Below are 27,743 nucleotides of genomic sequence, written 5' to 3'. Positions count from 1 at the left end.
ATTTCTTTGTTGTTTCATTAGAAACAAGTAACTAGGTCCAGTCACCATAGGAGGTGGAAAGAGATTACATAAAATTATGAATATCAGAAGATGGCGATTGCTGAGCATCATTATAGAAGATTCTTTGTATCACTGTATCATGAAGACACCAGGGCCCAAAAGATATGCCAATAAATGAATGCTTTGTGGCAGGCCAAATGGGTACTGCTAGACGATCTGATTTGTTGAGAATAGCTGGAAAGTCTGACTTTCAGGGGCAACATTTCGTAACTGTTAGAAGTTGACAACAAATTCCAATATCCTGAAAAGCTAATGTGTTCAAACAAATGACAGTATCATGAGACTTATTCAAGTTGATTCCTTACTATTCAGTCCAAACACATGACTTCAAATCCTAGGGAACACTTGATCAAAAACAAAACAAAAAAGTGTTCATTCATCCTCTTCCCCCACAAAAGTGTAGGTCAAACAAAGGTTTGAACAATACAAAAAACTATGTGCATAGGTCATATATAACCTATGGGCTACCACTTAAGAGAGTTCTGCCTAAACCTTAGTAATAGGCCTTAGGTATCTGGTATGCACATTGGTGTAGGAGGGTCTTCTGTCTAGGTGTTACTTTCACAGTTTAAATAATGAGACTGCCTTGGCCTTTTGATAGGCCAGCCCTTAGGTGGGTGGAGTAGACAGAACAGAATTCTGGGAGGAAGAAGGCAGTGTGGCAGACGCCATGATTCTCCTTCCCAAGACGGATGCTGGTTAGACTCATGCCAGTAAGCCACAGTCAAGTGGCAATACAGATTAGAAATGGGTTAAATTAATATGTGAGAGTTAGCCCATAAGAGGCTAGAAATAATGGGGGAGGCAGTGTTTAAATGAACAGTTTCCATGTAATTATTTTGGGTTAAGCTAGCTGGGTGGATGGAACAAGGGGCCTGCGCCTCCCTTTACTACACATATCTTGGTTCTGCCACTTCTGCTGGCCATGGCCCTGGGCTTATGACAAGGGTCAGAAAAAAATGTCCCTAGAGAATCATACTGTATTTTTTTGTATTATGAACAAGACTAAGAACCCAATGAATATTAGTTGAACTAATGAATTCCACAGTGCATTATTTAGCACAAGTTGTCTGGCACAAAGTAGGTGTTCAAAACTGTTAATTGAACTGAAAAGAAAATAGAATGCTAATAAGAAAAACAGGATGATGACACTAGAGAATGAATAACAGACATATCATGAAAATCATGCACACCAAGCCATCCTAAATTCAGAGCATTAGAGATGACTGTGTTGGTGAGGTGGCTCAGCAGCTGAAACTACTTGCCATACAAGCCTAGTGGCCTGACTTTGATTTCTGGATCCCATGGTGGAAAGACAAAATCAATTCTCCAAAGTTGTCCTCTGACCTTATGCAGGCTGTGGAACATGTGTGTCCCCCATACATACAGATTTATAATTTATAATCATAATCAGCTGGATGGTGGTGGCACACACCTTTAATACCAGCATTCAGTAGGATTCAGTAGGCAGAGGCAGGCAGATCTCTGAGAGTGAGGCCAGCCTGCTCTACAAGAATTTAAGGATACCCAGGGATATATAGTGAGACCCTGTCTGCCTCAGAAAAAAACAAATAAAAAAATCATCATAGCCGGGCGGTGGTGGCGCACGCCTTTAATCCCAGCACTCGGGAGGCAGAAGCAAGTGGATCTCTGTGAGTTCGAGGCCAGCCTGGTCTACAAGAGCTAGTTCCAGGACAGGCTCCAAAGCTACAGAGAAACCCTGTCTCGGAAAAACTTAAAAAAAAAAATCATCATAATAAAGTCAGAGTGAGATGATCTATGTCCAATCAACTTGACACACATTATTTTGGTTAAAGTAATAGTAGATGGTATTTGTATATACCTTCTAATGGTCAAGTACTTTATTAAATAGTTGAACACTTAAAGTCTGTTGTATCATTTTATTGCTATCTTCATCTTCCAGACACAGCTAGTAGAAAAAAAGAACAGAGATTTAAAACCAGGATGTCTGGTTCAAAACCAATGCTCCTAGGCAATATTTCATATAATCTGAATGTAAGAAAAGGTGTTCTAAAGAAAGTAAAAATGCAACCATAAAATGTAACTATACTCTCTTGAGATAAAGATTTTGAAACCAAGTAGAAGGTTCATGTCTTAGCCCAATCATGTCATAACAGTACAATGAGGACAATAACTATACTAAGACAGAGATTCTGAGGACTAAATGATCTCTATGTATGGCACCCGGTCCATTTAATAGCTATTATTATTTTTATCAAATGGGATTATATACTGTAAATACACTGCTTTACATAGCTAACAAAGTTCAGTGTCACAAACAAGAATTTGGTAAGCAGTTTGTAATGAGTTTATTTACTAGAATTTACCTAAAATCAACACATAATACTGGTTCTAAATCCTTGTACATAGTATGTTGTTTTAAAACAAATTCTTGCTCTCTTGGAACTCATTTAAAAGAGAATTCAGTGCTTAGAAGGTATGCAAATTTGAGTTCAAGACCAGTCTTTGCCTACATAGGACAGCCATGGCTACCTAGAGAGACCTTGTCTCAAAAAAAGAGAGAGAATTTTAATTTGAAATGTAAATACTAGAAAAAAGAAAAAAACACAAGAGATAAGAAAAAGAACACTCAGGTGGCACATGGGAAGGTGTCATTTACCTTAGCTGGATAAGAGATTTCATACTGACAATGTTTTTAGATATTTTTATTTTATTTATGTGTATGGGTGTTTTGGCTGCATATATGTGTGTGTACCAGGTATGTGCCTGGTGCACTCAAGAGGCCAGAAGGACATCAGATCCCCTGAAATTGGAGTTACAGGTGACTGTGAGCTGCCATGTGGGTGCTGGTAACAGAGCCTGTATCCTCTGGAGGAGCAGTCAGTGTTTAAACTGCTGAGCCATCTCTCTAGACTTGATAGTGACAGTTTTCAAACAAAAACAAGAATTTTCTATACTTTAGTTAAGGGAACTCAGAAATGTACAGAGCTGAGGGCAGGCATGGTGGGATATGCCTATAATCCTAGCAACCAGGATGATAAGGCAGGCGAATGACAAGTTTGAGACCAGCCTGTTTATACAGTAATTTACTGTTTTTTTCTAAAGAACTCTGGGGGGTGGGGACGACTGCAGATTATAAACCGCTTCCATCAGACACTCCGAGAACTGGGGGAACAAAGGACAGACCATTCCAAAGACAGACAGATGGGAAGGCCATCATAAATCACACAAAGGAGATAATAAGATGCTGAAGACGGGGCTGGGCAGATGGCTCAGCGATTAAGAACACTGGCTGCTCTTCCAGAGGTCCTGAGTTCAATTCTCAGGACCCACATGGTAGCTCACGACCATCTGTGGTAAGGTCTAGTGCCCTTTTCTGGCCTGCAGGCATACACTTGAGCAGAACCATGCATACAAAATAAATTTAAAAATAGATGCTGACAACAGAAAAAATAGAAAGGCTAAGAAATGATAAATAGTATGTAGTACATGACTCCAGTTCTAGGGCCAAAACCAGGAAGAAGAACCAGAAGCACCACCAAAAGGTGAGCCAGATGGTCCAAAAGGAGAAGAAAGAAAAAAAGAAAGAAAGAAAGAAAGGAAGAGAAATTGGCAATCAAACTATAGGATAAGTCCAGTTATAATCCTCAAATCTAGTTGGAGAATTTGGTATGGCTGTGACTTCTCCTGTATAACAATCAACAAGGGAGGAAAATAATCCAATTTATCACTAACTGTGCAAAGGCTAGAGCTAGTACCATGTTGAAAAAGAACCTGTTGCTTGAGACTAAGCTATTCTAGGAGCCTGCACACAAAGAATATTACAAGTCAGAGAACCAGGGGATACTCCAGCACAGTCTGAGGGGGGACTGCCGTACTGTGAGATGACAGTACAGGAGAAAGGGAGAGACTAAGATGGGTTAAAGAAAGAGACAAAGAACAAGAAGACAGGAAGGAAAAGTGGTAGGGAAGATAGAGAGAATTTAGAAGGGAAGGAAATGGGGGAGGTGGATTTGATTAAAACACATTATATATGTAAGAAATTCTTAATTAAGATGAAAGTTTCCCTAGCAATTCAACATCTGGACATTTTTCCACAGAACGTACACTTGAATAATGCTATGGGAAAGTGAGTGTGACAGGTATATAGGCTACCTCCCCTGCTTCTGTAAATCTTTGTTGCAGCAGCTCATTTGCTGGTATACTGCAGAATAATCAACACAATATAGGAAAAATGAAGAACAAATAAATCCAGATACTATAATACTGGGTACCTTAAATATCCCACCCTTATTAATAGATCAACCAGAAAAAAAATAACCAATGAAAAACCTTCAGAGCTAGACTGAACCGTAGGTTAAGTGTATTTAACAAACATATCTACAGAATATTGCATCTAATAACTGTTAAATACACATTTTCAATAGCCCATGGAATTTTTTCTAAAATATAATGCATTTAGATCATAAAGCAAGACTTTAACAAATTACAAAAATATCAAAATAATTTGTTGTATCTTATCAGATCATAGTGGTATTACAAACTGATAGCAAAAGAAAGTATAGAAATTATACAAACACATGAAGATTAAACAATTTATTTTTTAGTTTGTGTCTTGAGAATCTTGTTATATAGAACTGGCTATAGCGGCATCTGCTATATAGCCAGACTGGCCTTAACTTCAGGGTAACCATCCAAGCCCAGCCTCTTAATAGCTGGAATTATAGACATGTAATACCTGTCTTAAGAATACACTTTCAGTTGATAACTGGATCATGGACGAAATCATCAAGAATTTTTTTAAACCTAGAATCAAATGCAAATTAAATATAACCTTGAGAACATATCAAACAAAGGTACGTCAGGTTTCTGATCTCTATATGTAGACCACATGTCATGCACACACATCTGGACACATACACAATAAACAAACAAATAAATGTATGTATGTTAAAAATTAAAAATCTAAACTTTTTAAAAATGGAAAATCCAGAAGAACTGAATACATTCCTAAGTCATATGTATGCCTTATCAAAATTAAATGGAGAGGATGTAAATAATCCTAACAGATTTATAACAAGCAACAAAATTAAAGCAGTAACAAAGAGTTTCCTATCCTAAACACCAGGACTGGACAGATTACACACCAATTCTGCCAGACTTTTAAGGAAGAATTAACATCAAAGGTCTCCAAACCAAAATAGGAAGGAATAGTAAAAAATACGTTCTATGAAGGCAGTATTCCTATTGCCAAACCCATATAAGGACACAACAAAAAAGAAAACTATAGACCCATGTCTGTCATAAATGTAGATATAAAAAGTTTCAACAAAATACTCACAATCTCAATTCAACAACGAGTCAAAAAGATAACAATGTAAATTGGGTGTGGTGGTGCACACCTTTGATCCCAGCACTCCAGAGACAGAGGCAAGTGGATCTCTGTGAGTTTGAGGTCATTCTGGTCTACATAGTGAGTTCCAGGACAGCCAAAGCTACATAGTAAAACATCTGTCTTCACTCCACCCCACCCTCCACCAAAAAAGATATCACTATCAACTTGATTTTATTCCAGAGATGCAAGAATGATTCAACATATACAAATCAATAAATGTAACATGGCATATAAAGAGACTCAAGGATAGAAGTCACACGGTCATCTCAGAGATCAGAAAAGGCATTTGACAAAATTCAGTATCATTTCATGATTTAAAAAAAAAAAACTGAAAAAACAAGGAACAGAAGGAACTAACTAAAACAGTGAAAGCTACATACAAAAATCTATACCAACATTATACCAAATGGGGAAAATTTTAAAGTATTCCCTTTAAGATTATAATCTAGACGAGAGTACCCCCAGTATTTCTGCTCTTATTCAGAATATTTGAGGTCTTAGCCACAGCCAGCCAAAAGGCAAAAGAAAAAAATGTATGGTAAAAGGAAAGGAAGAAGTCAAATTATCCCAATTTGAAGACATTAAAGAAACCACAACAAAACTCAGATTTAATAAATATATCACCAAAGTAGGAGGATACAAAAATCAACATATAAGAATCAGTATGTTTCTGTGTTTTAATAATGAAAATTTTGAGAAAGAACTCTAAAAAATAACCTTATTATCAACAGCCCTTAAAAATACCTAGGAATAAATCTAACCAAGGAGGTAAAAGACCTCTTTAATGGAAAGTTTTGAAAGCTAAAGAAACTGATGGAAAGATCACTCACACTCACGGATTGACAGCATCAAGAACGTGAACAGTGGGTCTATAAAAAGACTCCTATGGTAAAAGTGCATTGCCACTAAGCTTGTGAACTAGAGCTCCCTGCCGAGCCTGCAGACCTCAATTCCATCCCCATGATCCACATAGTGGAAGAAGAGAACTATCTCCTGCAGGTTGTTCTCTAGCCTTCACACGTGCATACTACAAAATTGTAAAAAAAAATTAAATTAAAATAATAGGGCCAGCAAAATGGCTTAGCTTAGCTTGATGGCCTGAGTTTGATCCCCAGGATACACATGGTAGAAGAAGAGAACTGACTTCCACAAGTTGTCCTTTCCACACATGCCATGGGACATGCCATGGGACATGCCACCCACAAAGAAAAACACCAAAGTAAATAAATGTCAAATATATATAAATAAATAATATAAAAATGGCATATTTCTGAAAGCAATCTATAGATCTGATTTGATATAGTCCCTCTAAAAATCCCAAAGGCATCATTCATAGAAATTGAAAAGAATTCTAAAATGAATATAAACCCATGAAGACCCAAGAAAATAACAGCAATCCCAATTAGTGAGAATAATGCTAGCCAGGCGGTGGTATGCATGCCTTTAATCCCAGCACTCTAGAGGCAGAGGCAGGCGGATCTCTGTGAGTTCGAGGCCAGCCTGGTCTACAAGAGCTAGTTCCAGGACAGGTTCCAAAAGCTACAGAGAAACCCTGTTTTGTTTTTTTTTTTTTTTTTTTTTTTTTTTTTGTTTTTTGTTTTTTGTTTTTTCGAGACAGGGTTTCTCTGTGGCTTTGGAGCCTCTCCTGGAACTAGCTCTGTAGACCAGGCTGGTCTCGAACTCACAGAGATCCGCCTACCTCTGCCTCCCGAGTGCTGGGATTAAAGGCGTGCGCCACCACCGCCCGGCTGAGAAACCCTGTTTTAAAAAACCAAAAAAAAAGGAAGAAGAAGAGGAGGGGGGGGGGGAGGGGGAGGAGGAAAAGAAGAAGAAGAAGAAGAAGAATGCTAAAAGTATCACATTATCTGATTTCACATTACACTACCGAGACAGAGTAACAAATACAGCATTGTTTGGTCACAAAAACAGATACATAGATCAGTGGAATGAAATATAACTAACATAGCTACAGACTTGATTCTCAGCAAAGGTGCTAGAAGCATTCATTGAAGAAGAGACTTTCTTTAATAAATGGTGATGAGAAAGCTGGAAAGACACAGATAGAAGGATGAAATTAGATTCCTGTTTCACCCTGCACAAAAAGCTCAAAATTATCAAAGAACCCAAGACTCTAAAACTGCTGCAGAAAAAGAAAAAAAAAAAACAGAAGAAAAACAGTTCAAGATATAAGTAGATACAAGGGGCTTTCTCGAAGACTTATATTTGTGAAGGGACAGAAGAAACTGACAAATGACAATGCTTGAAATTAAAGTTTCTGAACAAGCAGGAACAGAGTGAAGAACAAGCCTACAGAACAGGTGATCTTTGTAGCCATACATTGTGAGGGCCAAAGTAAGTATCATTTTATGCCTAAGAGATTCATGAAACAAAGAAATGCCTCTAACCTATAAGTCCTTTAAGCCCAAGGACAGATACTTCCTGAAATGTTGGAGGCTATTGTTTATGGGAGATAACAAGCCTAAAGAAGTTTATTTGACACAACTACACTGGACATGCTTGATCACATGTACATGGGTAGGAAATATGTCAAGATGTATACAGGAGAAACACAGGTAGGAAGCACAGCACGATATATGCTTGCCCAATTGGACCTAATGGGAAATACAGGCCTTATGAGATTGCCTTTTTAAGCTTCTGTCATGTGTGACTCATCAGCATTTCCTGGGACACAGGAATGGACCTGGCCAGGGTACATCAACCTGGCCAATATTTAATTAAAGCTTGCATCAAATTGGGTTTAAAACTCTGGTAGCACTCTTATTCTCACCCTGTGGGATTAACATTTTCTGGAAGCCCCAGTGAGATTCAGACTATCCACCCAAATCCTAAAGCAGGACCTTCACTCTGAAGCTGAGACCGCTTTAGAAGGCACGTGCCTTGAGAGGTTCCAAAGATCCAAGGCTGCCTTTGCTTCACAGATTATCGGGGTGAGCTGCTGTGCTGAGAAAAGCAGCAAGAATCTACAGAGGCCTACTAGGAAGTCATAGTCTGGCTCTGTTTTATGTGATCCTGATCTGGGATGTGGAGGGTCCAGAAAAAATAGCAAGATGTTGCTGGCCTGCCTGGTTCTGGTTGGTTGGAAAGTTTTGCCTGTCTGTTTTGTGTACGTAAATGGGTTTGTTTTCTGGTGTGTCCCTATGCTTTGTTGCAAACATGGAGCTGAGGCAGAATTGGGTCACTCAGCCTAATGTATGAAATGTATGGTAGTCACAGCATGTTTTGTTTCTGACTACTCTTTTTTGAGTATGCGAGCTTTATGTATTCAGTGTTTTTTGGTTATATTTCTGCTGTCTCTGCTGCCCCCATCCAGCAGCCACCACTGTTACTATAAAAGCTTTTATGGCTGGGGCCCAGAAACTGATTTCTCTGGTCACTGGATTCAGGATAGAAGGAATTCACATGTCTTTTGGAAATGGATAACATTAAAGTTGTTTTATGCTGCTTTACTTTATTGGAAACATGGCTTTAGAGTTGGGTTATGTATGGCCCTCCCTTCTGTAGTCCCAGGCATATTTAAAAGTTTCCTCTATGTCTTACATCAGGCAAGCCACCTGATGCTGAGAAGAGATCAAAGCAGAACAGTCAAAAAAATTAAGCTTGGTTTATATGAACATTCTGTACCTTAAGATTTATAGGTTTATTTTATTGGGTAAAATCTGTGAAAAAAAAGTTAAGTAACACAGGGTTGATAGTTAAAGATTTATGCACAGGTAATCTTAATGAAACCATTTCGGTGTGATATAATTTTGGGATATAAGTAACATATGGCTGGCAGCCATCTTTGCTAGAGTTGGAGAAGATGGATGTCATATGACTTCACTGCCATGTTGATTAAAGGTGACCACATAGTCTGGCCCAAGCATAGAGGCAACAACAGGTCTCCAAGATATTTTGGATTAGGGGGATTTCTATAAAATTTCTGTTCTAGAAACAATGTTTACTAAAGACAGGTTTTAAAAACAATGCTTGTTTAATATGGTATTAAAAGTTACACCTCTATACATTCATATACAAGAGCATACCTTGTCCTGGTAGTCAAACTTTGTAACATAAGAGTCAGTCAGATGGTACTGGGTTAAAGATATGAAGGAGTCGTGGAGAACAGCTGAGACTTGCTAGTGTGTAGCTAGCTGGGTTGGAATTCCTAGAGAGACTAGTCCCAATGGATGACTCTAGCAGATTTGGAAATGCTGATGCCATGTGGTAATCACTAAAAACACCAGCCACAGTAAATTAGAGCAGCCTGGGACCTAGAAGGCAGGCTGTGTATGCTGCTGAGGGTGGGGCCAGAGCGGTGAAAGCCCAAAAAGATTGTGAATGGATCCCAGATACTGAGCACTGAATTGTTTGCACTACTGGAGCTTGGTTTTGCCTTGTGCAAATTGTGGTTGTGCCCTGTATCTTCCCTTTTTTTTCCTTTGAGACAGGGTTTCTCTGTAGCTTCGGAGCCTGTCCTGGAACTAGCTCTTGTAGACAAGGCTGGCCTCAAACTCACAGAGATCCGCCTGCCTCTACCTCCCAAGTGCTGGGATTAAAGGCGTGCGCCACCACCGCCCGGCCGGTACTTTATTTTTTGATATTGCAGGAGCACACAATTGAGAGTGAAAGACTCTAAATGCATTTCCGAGGCCTCTCAGCTCTAAAGACATTTTCTGAAGCCTCTTAACATTTGAAAATTGGACAGTCGCCCACACACACATGCTGGACTGCTCATCCTCCTGTGTCCTTGTGAATAATCACATGCTGGACTGCTCATCCTCCTGCGTCCTTGTGACTAATCTTCAAACATAGCTCCATTCTGGGAATTGAGGCAAAGACAACCCACAGATGTTGACTCACTTCCTGATGTATTGATTTAGTCGCTAGAACAAGGTCAGGAAGGCCACAGATGCTCCCCCTTATTTTACCCGACCACGCAGCTACTCTCCTGCCCTGGAATAGACCAATCACTGCTGGTAACCCTTTGAATAAGCCAATCCAATAAGTTGGAAAACAACCTTTTTCCAACTTGTGTCTGTGGCTTTTTGCTTTAAAAGATGGACTGTAACAGCTATTGGATGTCCTTCATATCCCGAACCTGAAAGACCCTGTCATTACAGAATAAAAATCCTCTTGCTTTTGCATCAACTGTGGCTGTGTGAGTGGTGTCTGGAGCAACTCCTCTCTGATGTTTGGACTTCTAGTCCAACAAGAGATTTTAAAGTTCTTTAAGAGGAAATTTTGGAAGCTTACAGAAAATTTAAATTTAAAAAACTGGATATTTTTTAAGGAACAGCTTTTAAATTTAAGTTTATACAATGTTTAATATTATTAATATATGATCTTAAATAAGTAAACAAATGGCTAAAGAGTTAGGGTCACAGTTATGAGCACCAAACAGTAAATACTAGAAACTGGGATATTCCTATGTTATGATGCAGTAAGACAATGACCTAAGCAGTCTGGCGATGAGCTTGGAGCAAATGTTCTCCACATATAGGTCCCGAACCTTTGTAGGTCAAAAGGTCCTTTCACAGGGATAGCCTAGGACCATCTGCATGTTAGATGTTTGCACTGCAATTCGTAACAGTGCAAAAGTGCAGTTGTTAAAGAGCAAAGAGAATGATTTCATGGTTGGGGTCACCACAACATGGGGAACTGTGTTGAAGCATCGCAGCATTAGGAAGGTTATGAACCACTGGCTTAGAGGATGTCTCTCCTTACCTAAGGTCTATTCAGGCTTAAGAATGTATGTCTACCCACATCTTTAATAACTTTGTTAAACTTTAGATACTTTTGATAAACTGAGTCATATAAGAAACTTATATTCTGTAATGGTTTGCTATAAAGGACCTGGAAAGTAAAGTTGCCAGTCTCCCTACAGAGATTTAAATTATAAGTTAAAGTTTTATTTTGATAGTAAAAAAGTGTCAATTCAGAAACTGTTATTTTTTTTAAGGTTTAAACTTAAAAGGGATAAAGCTGCAAATCTTAATCTTCTAAAAGCTATTAACTAGCCATCCGTGGTGGCGCACACCTTTAATCCCAGCACTCACTTGGTAGGAAGAGGCAGGCGGATCTCTATGAGTTCAAGGCCAGCTTGGTCTACAAGAGCTAGTTCCAGGATAGGCTCCAAAACTACAGAGAAACCGTCTCAAAAAAACAAAACAAAAAGCTATTAACTTATTGTAAACTGATAAAGATAACTAATATATACACAATAATGATCAGTCACCTCATAAATGATAAAATTCTTTAATATGTTCAGAACTATACTTATGGGTATGCAAAGTACTAATGCAATTGATTACAGTAATTACAGAAATAAGCCTTATTTATCCTCTTGTATATGATTTCAAGGATAAACCTAAAAGTAACTAAAATCAAGCAAAATTTATTTAGCTCAGATATACTTATTAGATAATAGTCCTCAAACTTGTAAGAGACCTGTAGAATATAGCATTTAATATATTTAACGGATGGGCTGGAGAGATGGCTCAGCAGTTAAGAGCTTTTGGCTGCTCTTCCAGAGGTCCTGGGTTTAATTCCCAGCAGCCACATGGTGGCTCATAACTGCTTGTGTCTCTAGTTTCAGGGGATCTGACACCTTCCACACAGACATACATAGAGGCAAACCACGCATACAAATGAAGCAAAAATAATTTTTAAAAATGTTTAATGGAGGGCTGGAGAGATGGCTCAGAGGTTAAGAGCATTGCCTGCTCTTCCAAAGGTCCTGAGTTCAATTCCCAGCAACCACATGGTGGCTCACAACCATCTGGAATGGGGTCTGGTGCCCTTTTCTGGCCTGCAGGCATACACACAGACAGAATACTGTATACATAATAAATAAATATTTAAAAAAAATGTTTAATGGAAAAAGCTTACTATGAGACACCAGGTCCTAGCAGTGACCCCAAGGTCCTCAAGAAGATGATGGGGCACAAAAACGATTCCACCTGGATTGGGGTTACGTTAACCACTGGGCAATGCCTCACCAACAGCCAGGACCTGTGCAAACTGTGGACAAGTAGGACAGTGAAGAGTTGATTGCCTTACTTCGACTAAACAAAGTAAGGTCAGTGCCCCAAGTTCTTCCTTTACAGGAAAAATTTCCCAGGTCTCCTAGGCCTGGTGGCCCAAGACTGATGCCGCCCTGGTACCTCTGCCACAAAATGAAGCCATGGAGACCAAAGGAACCTGGGATGATCATCTAGGCAATGGATAAATCCGTCATTTTAAGGGATAACTAAGTCATTTGGATTATACTATACTTTATCCTTCTCAAATCTCTGGTGGCATTTACAGCTAGACTAACTATGGCTGTGTCAGCCTGGCAAGAGCAGGCAACCAGATTCTTCTCCCAAGGCTGCAGCCATCTTGTTATTCCATTTCATATATATAAAAAAATCAAGCCTTGCTTTTCCACATCTATAGGTCTCTTGTTAAGAAAAGGTAGACAAGTTTGCCTTGCTAACAGGCTTCAGATTAAAGGATACAGAGGTTTCAGACATAACATTTTACTGTTCTTTTATTTAAAAGAACTTACTTAGCAATGACTGTTCTCAGTAATAACTACTCATGTCTCTGGCAAATGATTAGATAGATAGAAAGAGTTTGAAGTCTATGTAAGTTCTGAGCGTGGAAGAAAGTATTCTAAGGTGTACAAAGGTCTGAGGATGTGAAAGCTTAGGTAACTTCTGACTTAAGGTGTATAAATGCAAGTTACAAAGGTAGAGGAATAGGATTTAAGGTATGTGGAAAATTGGCAATGTTCAGACTTCTCTTTATGCTATTGGCATACTGAGTTTTCTTACAGACTCCTGGTAGCTGTTTTCGTCTACACTGTAGATTTCAGTGCAGAATACAAACAGTGGTAAATGCTAATATATCTAAAAATTTTCTTTTTTTGTAAACTGAAAATTCCTGCAACCTTCAGGAAGCCAAGGGAGTTGTAAGACATGGATCTACCTCTCACAGGTCAAAGGGGCTGAAACCAAAGATTCCCCACTCGCCTATACTGATGGTGGGATCTCTCCCCTCCTCTAATTACTAGGACTACGGGCATCAAAGTTACAAATTTAAGATTATTCTTTAAACTCTTAAACTTTAACTTCTGTCCCTAGTCTATGTCTCAGCAGATTTCCCTTGCTTGATAGACACCATCTTGGAATCAACTTTGGACTGCAAACTCCTGAGCTCCGACTTGCTAAAAACTGATGTGAACCAGTCCTGCTGAGTGACTGTTCCCTGTCTCCTCAGCTAAGTCAGCAAACCGGCTGCTTCTGCTAAGTCCCCCATGGCTGGATTCCTCTCCCATGCTTTTGACTGGTATTTCAGCATTCCTGAGCCCTGACAAATGATATCCTGGTTGCAGTTGCAAGTAGTTACAGAAGAGAGTGTGTCACCCCTTGTCCCGTAACAGGCTGGAACATACGTTCAAAAGGAAACTTGCTGGCACAGGGGACAAAGGGACGACCTATAACGCCAACTGGCATACCAGGAAAGATACCTGTTAAAACCAGACATGCCCCGATCTATCAACAGGTAGATTCATTAGCTGAAATAATTCTACAATATGGTAGGGCACTCAACTTGCTCTATGTAAAACAGAAGTTCTATGTAAGTCACATAGGCAAGAAATCTGTCAGGATGTATGCTTGCCCAACTGGATGTAGGCAGGAGTACACAGGCAGAAAGTATGCCAAGATAAATGCTTGCCCCTGATTGAACCTAATATAGGGCCTGATGGGATGCATTTTTAAGCCTCTGCCAGATGTCACTCATCAGCATTTCCTAGAAACCCTGGAATGGACCTGGACAGAATCCATCAACCTGGCCAGTATTTAATTGAAGCTTGTTTCAAATATGGCTTAAAATTGTGGTAGTGGACTTAGTCTTATGCCAAGTGGGACTAACAACATCTGAGAGGGGATTGATACCAAGAGTATATTATAAAAAAAATTAGACATCAATCCCCTTCCCAATTATCCAACCAATAAACAGGAAAATGAGTAGACAATTCTCAAAAGAAGTATAAATGACCAAGAAATATAGGGGAAAATGGCTAGCTGTCAGGAAAATGAAAATCAAAACTACAATGATACCACATCTCACTCCATTCAGAATGGTGACCAAACAAAACAAATAACAAAGGATGTGGGTGAGGATGCAAAGCTGGGCATGGTGGCACATGCCTTTAATCCAGCACTCTATGGCAAAGGAAAGTTCCAGGCAAGCCTGTTCTACATACTGAGTTATAGGCCAGCCAAGGCTACATAGTGAGACCCTGTCTCAAATTACAAGACAAAACAAAAATGTAACTTTGCCCACCATCATTATCACCAGGGAACTTGGTAGAAATAATGTATTTCTACCAAATGGTGGTATACAGTTGGATTTCCAGTACTGGGGAAGCAGAGGCATGGTGAGTTTGGGCCAGATAGTGTTATATAGCAAGACCCTGTCTTAAAAAAAAGTGGTACGAGGGAGTTCAAGGATATCCTTGGCTACATGAGAATATGACACCAACCTGAGCTACAACAGGAGACATTCTCTCTCTCTCTCTCTCTCTCTCTCTCTCTCTCTCTCTCTCTCTCACACACACACACACACACACACACACACACACACACACACACAAAGTGAACCACTGTATATTTCTAGCAGGAATGTAAGTTAGCCCAGGCATTATTGAAATCAGTATGGTGGTTCATCATCTAAAAAATAGAAGACTATGAGATCCAGGTATACCTTTCCTGGGCATATGCTCCTATGTAATGTAAATCAGCACTTACTACAGAGACACTTGTACATCCATGTTTATCCTAAATGTTCCTCAATAAACATAAAAAAAATGATGAATGTATCTGTAAGGGAGTGTAAGTGTGCACAATGTAGTTTTACCCAGAGAAAAGGACAAAATTATGTCATATGCAGGAAAATACTTGCAACATGAGATCACACTAAGTGAAATAAGCCAGACTCATAAAGACAAGCATGTTTTCTATCACAGATGAATATATATTTTATATATAGATATGTATGAGACATGAAAGTAGAAAGGGGAATATTTGGAGGAGAAAGAGAACTAATAGGAAACCAGGGGGACAAAAGAAGGTAATGGGAAGGGAAAAAGAAAATAATCGAATATTACACGTTCTCTTGCATATGTAGGATCAAAAATTTAAAAATATATGACATAAAAGCTGTATATATGCATTTGAACATATAAATTTGAGTGATATGAAAACAGTGTTATTTAGGAAGAGGAAGGGCAACTCAACAGCAGGTAAGGCAAAGAAGATAATGATGGGGATGAATATGAGCAAATTACAATGATATACACATGAACATATTATAAGGAAACCCATTACTGTGCATGCCAACTAAAAAATTATTTTAGAGTCATCAAAATAGTGCAGCAGGTATAGGCACTTGCTGCCAAATCTAACAATCTGAGTTCCACTCCTAGAACCCACGTACTGAAGAGAACTTATTCCCACAAGCTGACCTCTGACAGGCACACACGGACCGTAGCACATTTGTGCCCATACATACATGTATACACACATATGTAGGCACTTGCACTGAACACACAAATGTTCAAAAAAACACTTTTAAAATGTTTTTAAAACTGGCAATAAAAGGCCAGGGAGATGGCTCAGGTCAATGTACTTCCAAGTCTGAGGATCTGAAATCAATCCCCAGGGCACACAGGTGAAAGAGACTGTTTGTCCTCTGACCTCCACACTCTCATTGTGCTACACACGCACCCACTTTATATGCACACACATGTGCACACGTGCGTGCGCGCGCGCACACACACACACACACACACACACCCTCCACCCCCACATCAAATAAAAAAACTTTTAAGTGGCAACAGATTAAGAAATGAGAATAGTCTTTTCTCAAGAATAATGGGGGGGGGGGACAAAGAAAGGAGATAAAGATAATGGCTTAAAGGAAGTAAGATTGATTAATATTGTAAAGATTATTATGAGACCAGGACCTTAAGAGAAGTGTGCTCATCTACATGTGTGAGGTTCCAGGTTCCATTAGCATTAACATACACACACACACACACACACACGCACGCGCGCACCCAATTATTTGTGCACAGAAAGGGATTGCTACTTCTGAATTCCTAAACATCACTGTGTGACTCACTTGGCAATTAGCTAAGACATTTGTCTGCTATTGGCAGGACTGTGAATTTCAGCATTGCTGGCACAAATGCAATGTTCAACAATTCTGTTTCTCTGCACTTAAGTCAATAAAAGTACACAACCTTACACAAAAAGATGTTCCAAGAGAAAATGTCATGTGATTCTGCAGAAAGACTTAAGTAAGCAGTAGAGCGCTAATGACTTTTATAGCTCGCTTACCAGAGCCCACCTCCTCTCCCAAAAGAAAATGACTGGATCTGGGTTTTGGTTCAGTGGTTCAGTAGGTACCAATCATGCATAGGTGCTAATCCACAGCACCAAAATATGCTTGGTTTGGTTTGGCTTTGACCCTAAGGACTGAACCCAGGATCTTCCTTGTTCAACACTGAACTATATTAAAATCCTCAACCTACATTTTCCCTCTTTGCATTTAAGTTATTTAACTGTAAAATGGGGAGGAGAAAGTACATCTGACAAAGATTAACACTGTGTTTAAAAACATTTTATACCCAACTTGGTGCTCAAGAAGTGACAGCGAGAGTTTGCATGATCATTTTGTATCTAGAACCAGGCTTTTCAGTCTCAATGACAGGATTAGGAAACAATCAGGAGGAAAGCACAAATGGCACCTGCACCCAGAAAGAGTTCTCGAGGCTGGTTATTCACGTGCCACCAATAGGGTTTCTGAGGACACGACCAACCTTTTCCTTTTCCATCAGCCCACTTAGTTGCCTTGTAAGACAACTGTGAAGTGGAGGGCTTTATGTGCTGGTTATCTTTTTGCTCATTTACAATAACCATTAAATAAAGCTTCCATTTGCCTGCATTACATCGCATCATCTCCCGAGTCAGTCTTAGCCTACCCTATGTTACTCTATTTCTGGAAGGGAATGGGGCCAGGAACTTGGGGGTTACTAAATTTTCTTGCTACTGGTTGTTTTCACTTACAAAGGTATACTGAGCAAATAATTATGACAAGCCAAATTACAAACATTTCAACAACAGACACCAAAATTTTTATGAAGTCCAAATTTGTCTAAAGCTAAACAGAAAATCCAGCCAGCACTTTATCAAGTATTTAATCCTGCCACTTCTTTATTCTATAATAAAATGAAAGTGAGGTTAAAAATAAAGGTTCACCTTGACTTCTAAACTAAAGAACAAAACCAAGGCACAATAGAGATGCAGTTTTTGTTCTGAAGCACTAATATTCAAACAAGAGAAATGCTCCATATGCAAATCACCCATGTGAAAAATTGCCACCTTCAAGACAGAATGCAGTTCTGAAAAGGCAACGAACAGTTATTGACCCATACTCTTTCATGTCTGCACCACAATCCAAGACATTCTTCATCACGCCAACAACAAAGTTGCTGATCACAGCCAAGTGATCTAAGAGCATCAACACTATTTTGCACAATTCTTGAGTCAGTCTTAAGTCACACTTTACACGCTTTTGCTAGTGTTTGTGCATCTGTTCACAGAATCCACAAGAGAGTGTCAGATGCCTGGAGCTGGGGTTACAGTTGTAAGCCACCCATCATGGGTGCTGGGCCTCGGGTTCTCTGCAAGAGGAGTACATGCTCTTAACTTGTTTTTTTGAGATGTGTCTCGCTATGCATCTCAGAACTGCCTCAGGCTCCGTGAAGACTGGGATGAGGTGTGCAAGTCATCCTACCTATAAGACTAAACACTTTTTTTAGAAATCACTCCTACAATCTCTTCTCTTAGGATCTATCCAAGCCATCATTTTTTTTGTGTGTATTGCTTACAGATGGTGTCTCACTATATTACCATATTGACCTCAAACTCCAAGGCTCAAGCATCCTTCTGCCTCAGCCTCTTGGGTACCTGGAATCATGCAGGCATACGTGACTGCCCATGACCACTGCTAAGATTTAAAAAAAAAAAAACAACTGACAGTGCACCAAATTTGATCCCTGTACTCAAGAGGTAGAGGCAGGACAATCAGAAAGAATTCAAGCACAGCCATGGCTATACAACGAATTAAAAAATAGCTTGGAATACATGGGAACTTGTTGCCAAAAAAACTGATAAATATGACAAAATACACTTAAGAGTTGGTTCTCAAAAGTTTTGACTGGTGGAGAATATAAACAAATTCAGACCTACGGGATTCCTCTCTCCTGCCAACTATCAATCAAAACCTATTCAGCAAATAATAGTTGTAAATATGATAATAGTTACCTACTCAGCGCGAACAAGCTGCTCTAGGTCTCCATAACCTTGGCCACTATCAGTGGGCTGTTTGTTTGGGCTAAGGCATGCCAAGATAAAAGCATGCTGAAATGGAAAAGATTCAATGGATGGGGAAAAAAGCAGCCTCTTTTTACTACCTTAACCCTCTTCATGGGCAATCTGGAAAGGCACTGGCACATGCTCATCACTCATTAAGAAATCAATCACCATGCCCCCCTGCAAAGAGGCTGCAGTTTTCATCGAGTGCAATTAGCAGAGTATTTGGATTTTGTTTTTAGTCTTTACTAAACCCTGGCTCCCTGGAGAGTCGTTATTGTAAATTCTCTGCAGCCAGCACAGTACTCACTAACAGAAAGCACTTGGTAAAGGAACACAAGTGGATAAACAGAGCCTGCTTTCCTCTAGGTGCCAGTGAGGTAATCATCTAACCACGGTGCCTCTTTAAAAAGATTCATCTTTCAACGCTGTTGTTAAGAACACAAGCTGTGGCCGGGCGGTGGTGGCGCACGCCTTTAATCCCAGCACTCGGGAGGCAGAGGCAGGCGGATCTCTGTGAGTTCGAGGCCAGCCTGGTCTACAAGAGCTAGTTCCAGGACAGGAACCAAAAGCTACAGAGAAACCCTGTCTCGAAAATCCAAAAAAAAAAGAACACAAGCTGTGGAGTCAGACTTCATGGACATAAATCCCAGAATTCCAGCTCTATCATTTATTACTAGGTTATCACTGGGCAAGTGTGTAAAGCGCCTGGGTCCGCTGGGTTCTCCTACTTGGAAAACAGGGGCAATACTGCTTCATGGGTTACTGTAAAGATCCACTGAGACAATTTTTTAAAGCACGTAAGGGCTACAGGTGTAGTCCAACAGCAAAGCACGTCCCCAGCACAAGCCCACCCCCCACAAAAAAGGCAAAACCCTGCCCCAATAACACAGTTGGCAGTTGTGCCAGCAGTCAATTTGCCAGCGATGGCAAGATAAAAAACAATGGGGTAAATAAAAATCCCTTGAAGCCTGGGTGGTGCCATTAAGAACAATTTGCAAGGAATGACTACAAATGAATCTGCTTTGAAACATTCAGTCAGGAAAACAGGTAAGTGGGGTTCTGGTGCAGTTACATTTTAAGTTAGCTCCTGATTAGATTGTTTTGCATGCAGGGTTAGGAGCTGGAAGCAAGGGTCTCCTGGTTAGTAATGACACTCTACCACTGAGCTCTGCCCCCAGCCCAGTGCTGGCTTTTCAAATCGAAAAAGCTGTAATCTATGAAGCCTAGGCAGATTTGATGCAGAGCGTTCCATGCCTAGCCAGTCTCTAACCTCTGCAATATCTATCTCTACGTAGCATAGTTTTCTGTCTCTATTGCTTCTTTACTCCACCAGCTGCCACCTGTTTAGTTTCTCAATTCCCCAACCCCCCAATCCTGAGAGGACATCCCCCAAAACTCTGGTTGGAAAACCGGTTTGCAATTTCTTCCTACCTAACCCTGGCTGCTTTTCTGCTTCTCCTTCCTGCCCACCTCCTTCCTTCTCAAGCCTTACTATTCTCCACACGTAGGAACTTGAAACCTAAGAGTATGGGAAAGCAACAGCGTAACAGCAGTGGTGCCAAGAACCGGAGATGCTGCCAAGCTTTTCCCCAAGCTCCATATGCAGTGGCCCAACTTACTCACAGACTGGACTTACATTTAAGCCCATGGGGTCTCACACACTCGGTATTTCTTTTTGTTTCTGCTCGATTTCTGTAACTATTTAAAACAACCTCCTCTAAAAGCTGTGAACCATTCAAATCTAGCCAGTTCTCACAGACGTAGGTAAGGTCTGTCATCTTCAGGAAGTTTCCCGAGACCATTTCAGCCCACAGATATCAAACCACCCACCTATCCAAACAGGTACTGTACCAGAAAGCATAGTCATCACGCATATTTACACCATGAAATAAATGTTCCATATTTGATCTGCCAAGACCAGGAACGGTGTCTCATTCATGTCTTTGAAACCCCCTACTCAGTGTGGTCATCTTCCTAAACAGTGACTCACTCAGTGGACTGTTTCTTTGAGCTAAGGCATGCCAAGATAAAAGCATGCTGCGATGAAAAGGATTCAATGGATGGGGGGAAAAGAAGAAAGGTGTTCGACTAACATCTGTTTTATTTGCCATGAGGTTGAAAAGAGATACAGGAGAGAATGTCAACTGGAAAATGAAGGGAAAAAACTATTTCAGTTTGAGGGAGATGATAGCAAGAGAAACATGAAACCCCAAAGAAACTGTGAGTCAATTCTGCTAAAGCCAACAGGTAGGCCGATGGGGTAAGTGAAGGGAAAGGGGGTTACTATGACGACATGGATAGAGATACAGCCATGTAGGTTCGGGGATTGGTAGGAGGCCATGTGAAGGGGGCATAGGTGGATAAAATGGTCGCCAGTAGGTTAGCTGACTGAGTGGCAGGTAAGTCAGTAAATGGTTAGGTGTTTAGTCTGGAAGGAACAGGTGTGGGACATTTCATTTAAAATCTGACCCCTCCCTCACCTTGACCCGGAAGCGGATGAGTGCTAGCCTCACGCAGTGGCTCAGGCAGGCAGGTGGCAGGAACCAGGCCCGCGGTGGAGGGGTGCCCTTGTTGCCCACGTGTCCCACGATCAGTTGCGCAGTCTGCCGCTCCGCCTGGCACCGACGGCCCCATTCGGCCAGTCGGTCTTTCCCCAGGCCCCCAGGGAACATGACCACCAGCTCCAGGCCGTCGCCGCCCGGATAGGAACAAGCCTGGCACAGCGCTGACAAGTAGCCCAGCATGGCATTCCACTGGCCGCCACAAACCCAATCCGTCTGGTAGCCACCATAGAGCCGCGGCAGCGCCGAGCCCGCATCTACCAATACCCGAGCCCCAGGCAGCGGAGGGGGCGGCGGCGGATGCAGCCCTGGCGGCGCTTGGCCGTGATGGTGGAAATGGTGAGCAGGGTGATGGTGCCGAGTCGGCCCCGGGCCCCCGGAGTAAGCGCCAAAGGAGGCGGGCGGGAGCGGCGGCGGCAGAGGAGCAGAGCCCCTGGTGATGCGTGGAGCCCCGGGCGCTAGGGCTGCTGGTGGCAGCTGGCGGTGCAGGTGCTGCTGCTGCTGCTGTTGCTGCTGCTGCTGCTGGCGCGAGACGGTGCGCGCGAGTTTGAGGAGGTCCACGGGCACCACGGCCCCGGGACAGCGCTTCTCCAGGAACTCTTGGAAGCCCTGGACGCCCATGCTTCCTCCGTGAGCAGAAGGAACAGCGGCTGCGCAAGCGGGCCAGGCGGCGATCCCCGCGCGAAGCTGGAGGCGGGCGCGTGCGCACTTCGCGGGGGGTATGGGGGAGGGGGGCGGGGAAAGGGTTGGCGACGGGAGGGGCGAGGGAACGTGGGCGGGGCGGGGAGGAGACCACAGACTGGGTGCGGGTGAAGAGCAAAGGTGAGGCTGACCAGACTCAGAAGAGGCTGGGGAGGTAAAAGCGACGACAATTCCTAGTCACTTCTCTTTTTCCAGTTGCCCTCTGCTGTTCTTCTCCACTGCTTCAAAGCGGGTGAAGCTTCTGCCTTCCACCTCCGGGAGCCATGTTGCCTCGTCTTCTCTGCGATACTCGCTTTCTAGTTGGGGGAGGGGTGTGGGGCGGGGCGAATGGGCATCCTGGGAGTTGTAGTCTTTTCCCGGATGGCATCAGGATGCAGTGGAAGAACCAGACAGCCACCCAGGTCAGGCCTTGATGTGCACAACGTCAGAAGAAACGGGATATGAAAATGTGTGTCTAGGATTTGCACCAAAACTCCTTGTATCCAACTGCGTTGCCTCAGGATACTATACCGCCATTCCCAGGGAAAGGAATGGAGGTGATGCATCATGGGAAAGGAAGTACAGTGGATTGATTGAATTTGGCTAAAGTGAGCTAAAGTTCCCTGAGAGGGAGAATTTCCCCTTCCATAGAAAAGATGATATGCGGGCTGGAGAGATGGCTCAGAGGTTAAGAGCATTGCCTGCTCTTCCAAAGGTCCTGAGTTCAATTCCCAGCAACCACATGGTGGCTCACAACCATCTGTAAGGACATAATAAATATTAAAAAAAATAAAAAAATAAAAGAAAAAAAAAGAAAAGATGATATGCATAATTTTAAATGAGTGGACGAGAACACACATGAAGCATAACAACCATTACCATCGTTTTTAGCTCCCGTCATTCTTTGAAGAGTTGTACCCCTCAGGAGTGACAAAACATTTACCTAAAACAATGTACAGACAAAATGAAATTGACTGTAATTTGCCCTGAAGATCTCTGATCAGGGAGATAAAGCACCCACACAAATTCACCCAGAACTTGAACCTTATTGGTACTCACTAAGCTATGCTATATGGTTAGGCGATTTGCTTTCACCCCATGGTTAGGAAAATTGCCCATGAGAGGAGCAATTCAAAATAGCTGCCAGGGTTCTAATCTGATGGCAGTCTTTTGAGAACTCTGTTTGCAGCATGCCTCTCCGATGAAATCCACGTAGTGTCCGTCTTCTATTGAGCTTTTAGGGCCCGCCCCTTCAGCCAGAATACAGCAGAAAATAAGGTCTGCACTGAAGAATAGTTGCATCTGCCTTGGAGCTTCCTGAAAGGTGACCGACAGAACACGAAAGTGCAGAACCCAGAAGTGATCATGATGAATGATGTCAGAAGGGGCTGTTAGGATGAAAATACAAACAAGCTACAAATTCTATAAAGGAATCTTTCAAAAGAGTTACATAGATCCAGAATGGCAGGGATAGTGAAGCAAAGTGAATGGAAGGACAGTGGCTTGAAGGCATGAAAGATGAGAACGGATTTTTAGTAAAAATGTGCTTCCTAGATAGTTTCCAGCATCCCTTTCCTAGAAATTGGCCCACTCCTTGTTAAGCTGATAGGGTTACAGCAGAAACAAACACTGTCACCTTAGGCATGGTGGTATATGCCCGCAGTCCCAGTGCTCAGGAGGTTGAAACAGGACAATCGCCTTAAGCTCCAGGCCGAGGCTACCTAGTGGTTTTTGGGAACCAATAAAGTAAACAAATACTAGCGTGTCCATGTATTCTTATAGTACCATATTCTAACTGGGTGTGGTGGCTTACAGCTGTAAACAAAACATTTGGAAAGTTGAGGCAGGAGGATTGACACAACTTTGAAGGTAGTGTTTTCCAGGTCAGTCAGTGATACAAATGAAACAAACAATAAAGGGAAAAAAACTAAACCCACAAGACAACAAAAAGAATCGAATCATAAGGCACTTGTGAAAATGTTAGCCACAAATGAGCCAGCCATCTTCAGAGGCAAACTCCTGCATTACTCTACCTTCAAAGTATCCTTTGGGCTGGTGAGATGGCTCTCTGGTTAAAATGCTTGCTTTGCAAGCATGAGGACCTGAGTTCAGTCCTCAGAGACCACCTGAAAAAGCCAGGCTCAGTGCAGTGCACTTGTAATCCCAGTGCTGGGTAAGCAGAGACATGATTCCTAAGACTCAGTGGCCAGGCAGCCTGTCTAATTGATAAGTTCAGATCAATAAGAGACCCTTATTGAGCTGGAGGACTCCTAAGGAATGATATCCAAATTTTGCCCTGTGGTTTCCACAGGCACACATGAACGCACCTCCAGACACACGAGCGCACCTGTACCTACATGAAAGCGTCCTCTTCTTTATTTTCTGCTAAAACTTTGTGCAAAAAGCTGAGAATTCACAGAGTATTCCTCTTCTACCTGTTAAGCCTTTTAATGCTCTGTGAACTTGAGCTATGTCTAGAATTTGTATCTTTCCCTCTTAAATGGTGCTTTTAAACAGCATACTTGGGACTGTGCTCCTTAACTGAGCAGGCACACAAATACTGCCCCCGCTACAGTGCTTTCCCGTATGACTCTATAGGCTCCCTGAACTCTCATTCCTTTGTTCAAAGAAGGAAGTACTTTGGAATTAACTCCCATGTAGGGAAAGAGCATACCCTGTGCGGATGAGCATGAATGACATGAGCACAGCCACGTCAAGGAGCCCAAGGCCTCAGACTCATGGGAATGATGCTGCTAGTGGGCGTGCAAAGTATCAAGACAGCTTCCTCCTCCCCAGTGACTGCAGCCTGAGACTGCTCCCCACAGAGCTCCCCTACCAAGCTTAGCTAAGGGGCCTCCCATTACTGCTGTATATGATAAACGTGCTGAGTTTCCAGGCTATTGCTGCTGGCTCTTCATCAGGGTGCAAGGCCCATGCAATCCCAGCTTTTCAGGATGTGTCCTGCCATTTCTTCATTCTCCGTTGCCCCAAATCAGGTCAATCCCAAAGCCATGCTGGCTGAGATACTCATGGTCTCCTATCTGCTTTGAGTAAAAAATGTTTCTCTGCCCCTTTTTATCTTGGCTGTGCTTTTTCGTTTATTTATTTTGTCTTTGCACTCACAAATATAACATTTGGTTACAAAAAGAAATGAGGCATGGCAAATTACAAACCCTGAATATGTGGAACTGATAAGGACAGCAGTCCTCTAGCCTCCGTTGATGGGAAGGGAGATGACATTTTGTGCTCCCAGGACTCAGAGAGAAGTCCTGGAGCTGGGCGTGTTCTTACCAGCTTCCAGTCCTCAGTGCCACGAACAAATAAAAACCAAGCAAACCAGTGCTGAGCTCAGCTTCTATTTCCTTTCGGGTCTCTGATGGAGAGGGTCTTGAGCAGAAGGGCAGAGGGAATGAGCAGCATCCTCCGAGTGCCAAGAAATAGAAGCTGCAGCCGTGGTCGAGCACTTGCTTAGCGTGCACAAGACCAGGAGTTCCAGCCCCAGCACTGGCAGAAAGAAGGGAAGAGAAAGGAGACCAACGACAAGATTTTGACTACCTGTTATTAACACTTGTTACTGGGAGAGCTCCCAACGTGAAACCAGTTTTCACTCAAATGAAGATTTAGAGCATTTCTGTCAGTAGGCAGTCACATTTGGTGAACCAGGGTCATAACTGACCGTCCAGAGCAGGAGTTCTGGATCAGCACATCAGCAAAACCTGCCAATGATTCTGAACAGGATTTTCCCACGCCTAACGCTAGATTCCCAGCCCTAGAAACGCTGAGCGTAGAACTCTGTGCTTTCAGTAGTGTCAAAGATAAACGAAGCCAGACAGTGTTGTAAACAGAGTTTTCTCACTAACTACTGACGGCAAAGAACGAGCTGAGCTTTGTTTCCTTTTGGACAGAGAAGAGTGGGAGAATGGGGAAACAGGGTGGGGTGGAATAGCATCAAGGAAGCAAAAAAAAATTACACAAGACTGATCAATGGAAATGTGATTGGGTCAAGTGTGCATGCTGGCTGGGAATTAGATTTCTGCCCTACCAACATGGGGCAGACAGACAGAGGCCCTATTGTTCCTGACACTTAGGTTTCCAAGGACTGCCTCACAGGTCGTTAGGAAAGCCACTCCTGAGTTGAAGGAGAGATGCACACGTCTCTAGGGGACAGAGAAGGATTGACAAGTATAAAAGGGGCCTTTTTGTAAATGTTCTAAAGTGGATTAGTTATTGCGCACAACAAACAGAATTCTTTTGATAGCCCTGTTTTCCCTGCATTCTCCTGGTGATTTGGCCTTGCATTGCTAGACGCCCTGTTAATTAGGCCAAATCTCTTAGTGCAGGGCTATGGAAGGGGTATACTGGCGCATTTTGCAGACCCCTCGGGCCATCTGGGAAATTCAAACGCATTTCCAAACTTCAGAACCTCATTTTGAGCACAATGCTGGCCTAAGTACAGCCTGGTTAAGTAAGAACACAATAAGCAAAGGACTCCCATGGGGTTTCCTATACCTGAGATTTATTTCTGTCATCCCAATCCAGGTGGAAGGGTACATTCTCAGGTTTAGTGATGGATCAATGTGTGCCTTCGTCCCTGAAAGGGAATTTTTGAACGTGTTTATTTCTGTACTGTTACATATTAATCTTCTGGTGAAAGCTACATTCATCAGAGATTGCACGTTTCCAGGGAGACACATGTTATTGTGACTGAATTGGAGGAAGAGGGGGGTCTCTATGTGATACCATCATATCCGGATTAGTGCTTGCTGACGACTTGCAGTTAGTTATCCATGGATTTGGTTGAGGTAGTCATGTTTCTAATTGTATTTATGGGGGGCGGCATACATGTTTCATGTTTATAGAGCAACCAAGAAGAGCATTATGGGTAAAGAGCTCTCAGGTTGTCTCTGCACTCTTTATTTTGGCTGTACGAGATCTCCTCTCATGAACTTTCCCAGAGAATTTGGGATAGAGTCAGGAGGGAATCCCAGACATATCAAATAATATATACCTTTGTTTCTAAGGTCCATTTGCATTATTGCTGGATTTTGTGAGGCCTCCATCTTTATAAATCCCCTTCTTGATAAAACTTGTTCACATTTGCTCTCTTTACATAGACACAAGTGTTTTATTAACATGCATGTGGGGAAAAGTACAGTGGGTATAGGCCATAGAGAAGGTAGAAATGGCAGATGCCAAAGCCCTGGAAGCAGAAGGGGGTGTGCCCTGGAAACAAGGTCTGGGTTCCAATACCATTCAGCTTCTTATTAGGAGGGTAGCTTTACCAATTGCATAACTTCTTGAACTCTGACTCCATCTGTGAAAGAGAGACTCAAAAATTTCTTCAACAAGTTTGATACCACTATGAGAATAGAGCTGGGTGCTGGAAGAAAGCAGGTGGTTTGGTTGTTGCTGGACCAATTAGCTTATTCAGGTTTACTTACAGGAGCAAAGTTGAATGACATGCGGCTATGCTGCTGACATACCGTCCTCCCTGCAGCCATTGTTAACAGGCTTAAACATCCCCGAGAAAAGGCACAGTCTCATGTGTTTCCCCACTCTCTCTGAGCTACTCTGATTCAAGATGGAAGCCATTGTGTCCAGCCTGGAGGAAACAATCATGGTGTTTTCAATTCA

The 27,743-nt window shown here is 42.0% G+C and overlaps 1 protein-coding gene across 4 annotated transcripts in view; it reads right to left on the bottom strand.

The window, feature by feature from the left end:
- LOC121445327 (constitutive coactivator of PPAR-gamma-like protein 2) overlaps positions 1–22,406 on the bottom strand; it is a 131,778-nt gene extending 109,372 nt beyond the window's left edge. For all 4 annotated transcript variants that reach the window (XM_041647397.1, XM_041647400.1, XM_041647398.1 and 1 more), the window contains exon 1: positions 21,348–22,406. In XM_041647397.1, the coding sequence (XP_041503331.1) occupies positions 21,348–22,049 (702 nt within the window). In that variant the 5' untranslated portion in view covers positions 22,050–22,406. The remainder of the gene's footprint in view (positions 1–21,347) is intronic.
- Between the last annotated feature and the right edge of the window lie 5,337 nt (positions 22,407–27,743).

The sequence above is a fragment of the Microtus oregoni genome, unplaced genomic scaffold (assembly GCF_018167655.1).
Source record: "Microtus oregoni isolate MIOR12 unplaced genomic scaffold, Mior012 000175F_ref0000477, whole genome shotgun sequence".
NCBI lineage: Eukaryota > Metazoa > Chordata > Mammalia > Rodentia > Cricetidae > Microtus > Microtus oregoni.
The sequence above is the reverse complement of the archived record's forward strand: the minus strand, read 5'-3'. Positions and strand labels throughout refer to the sequence as shown.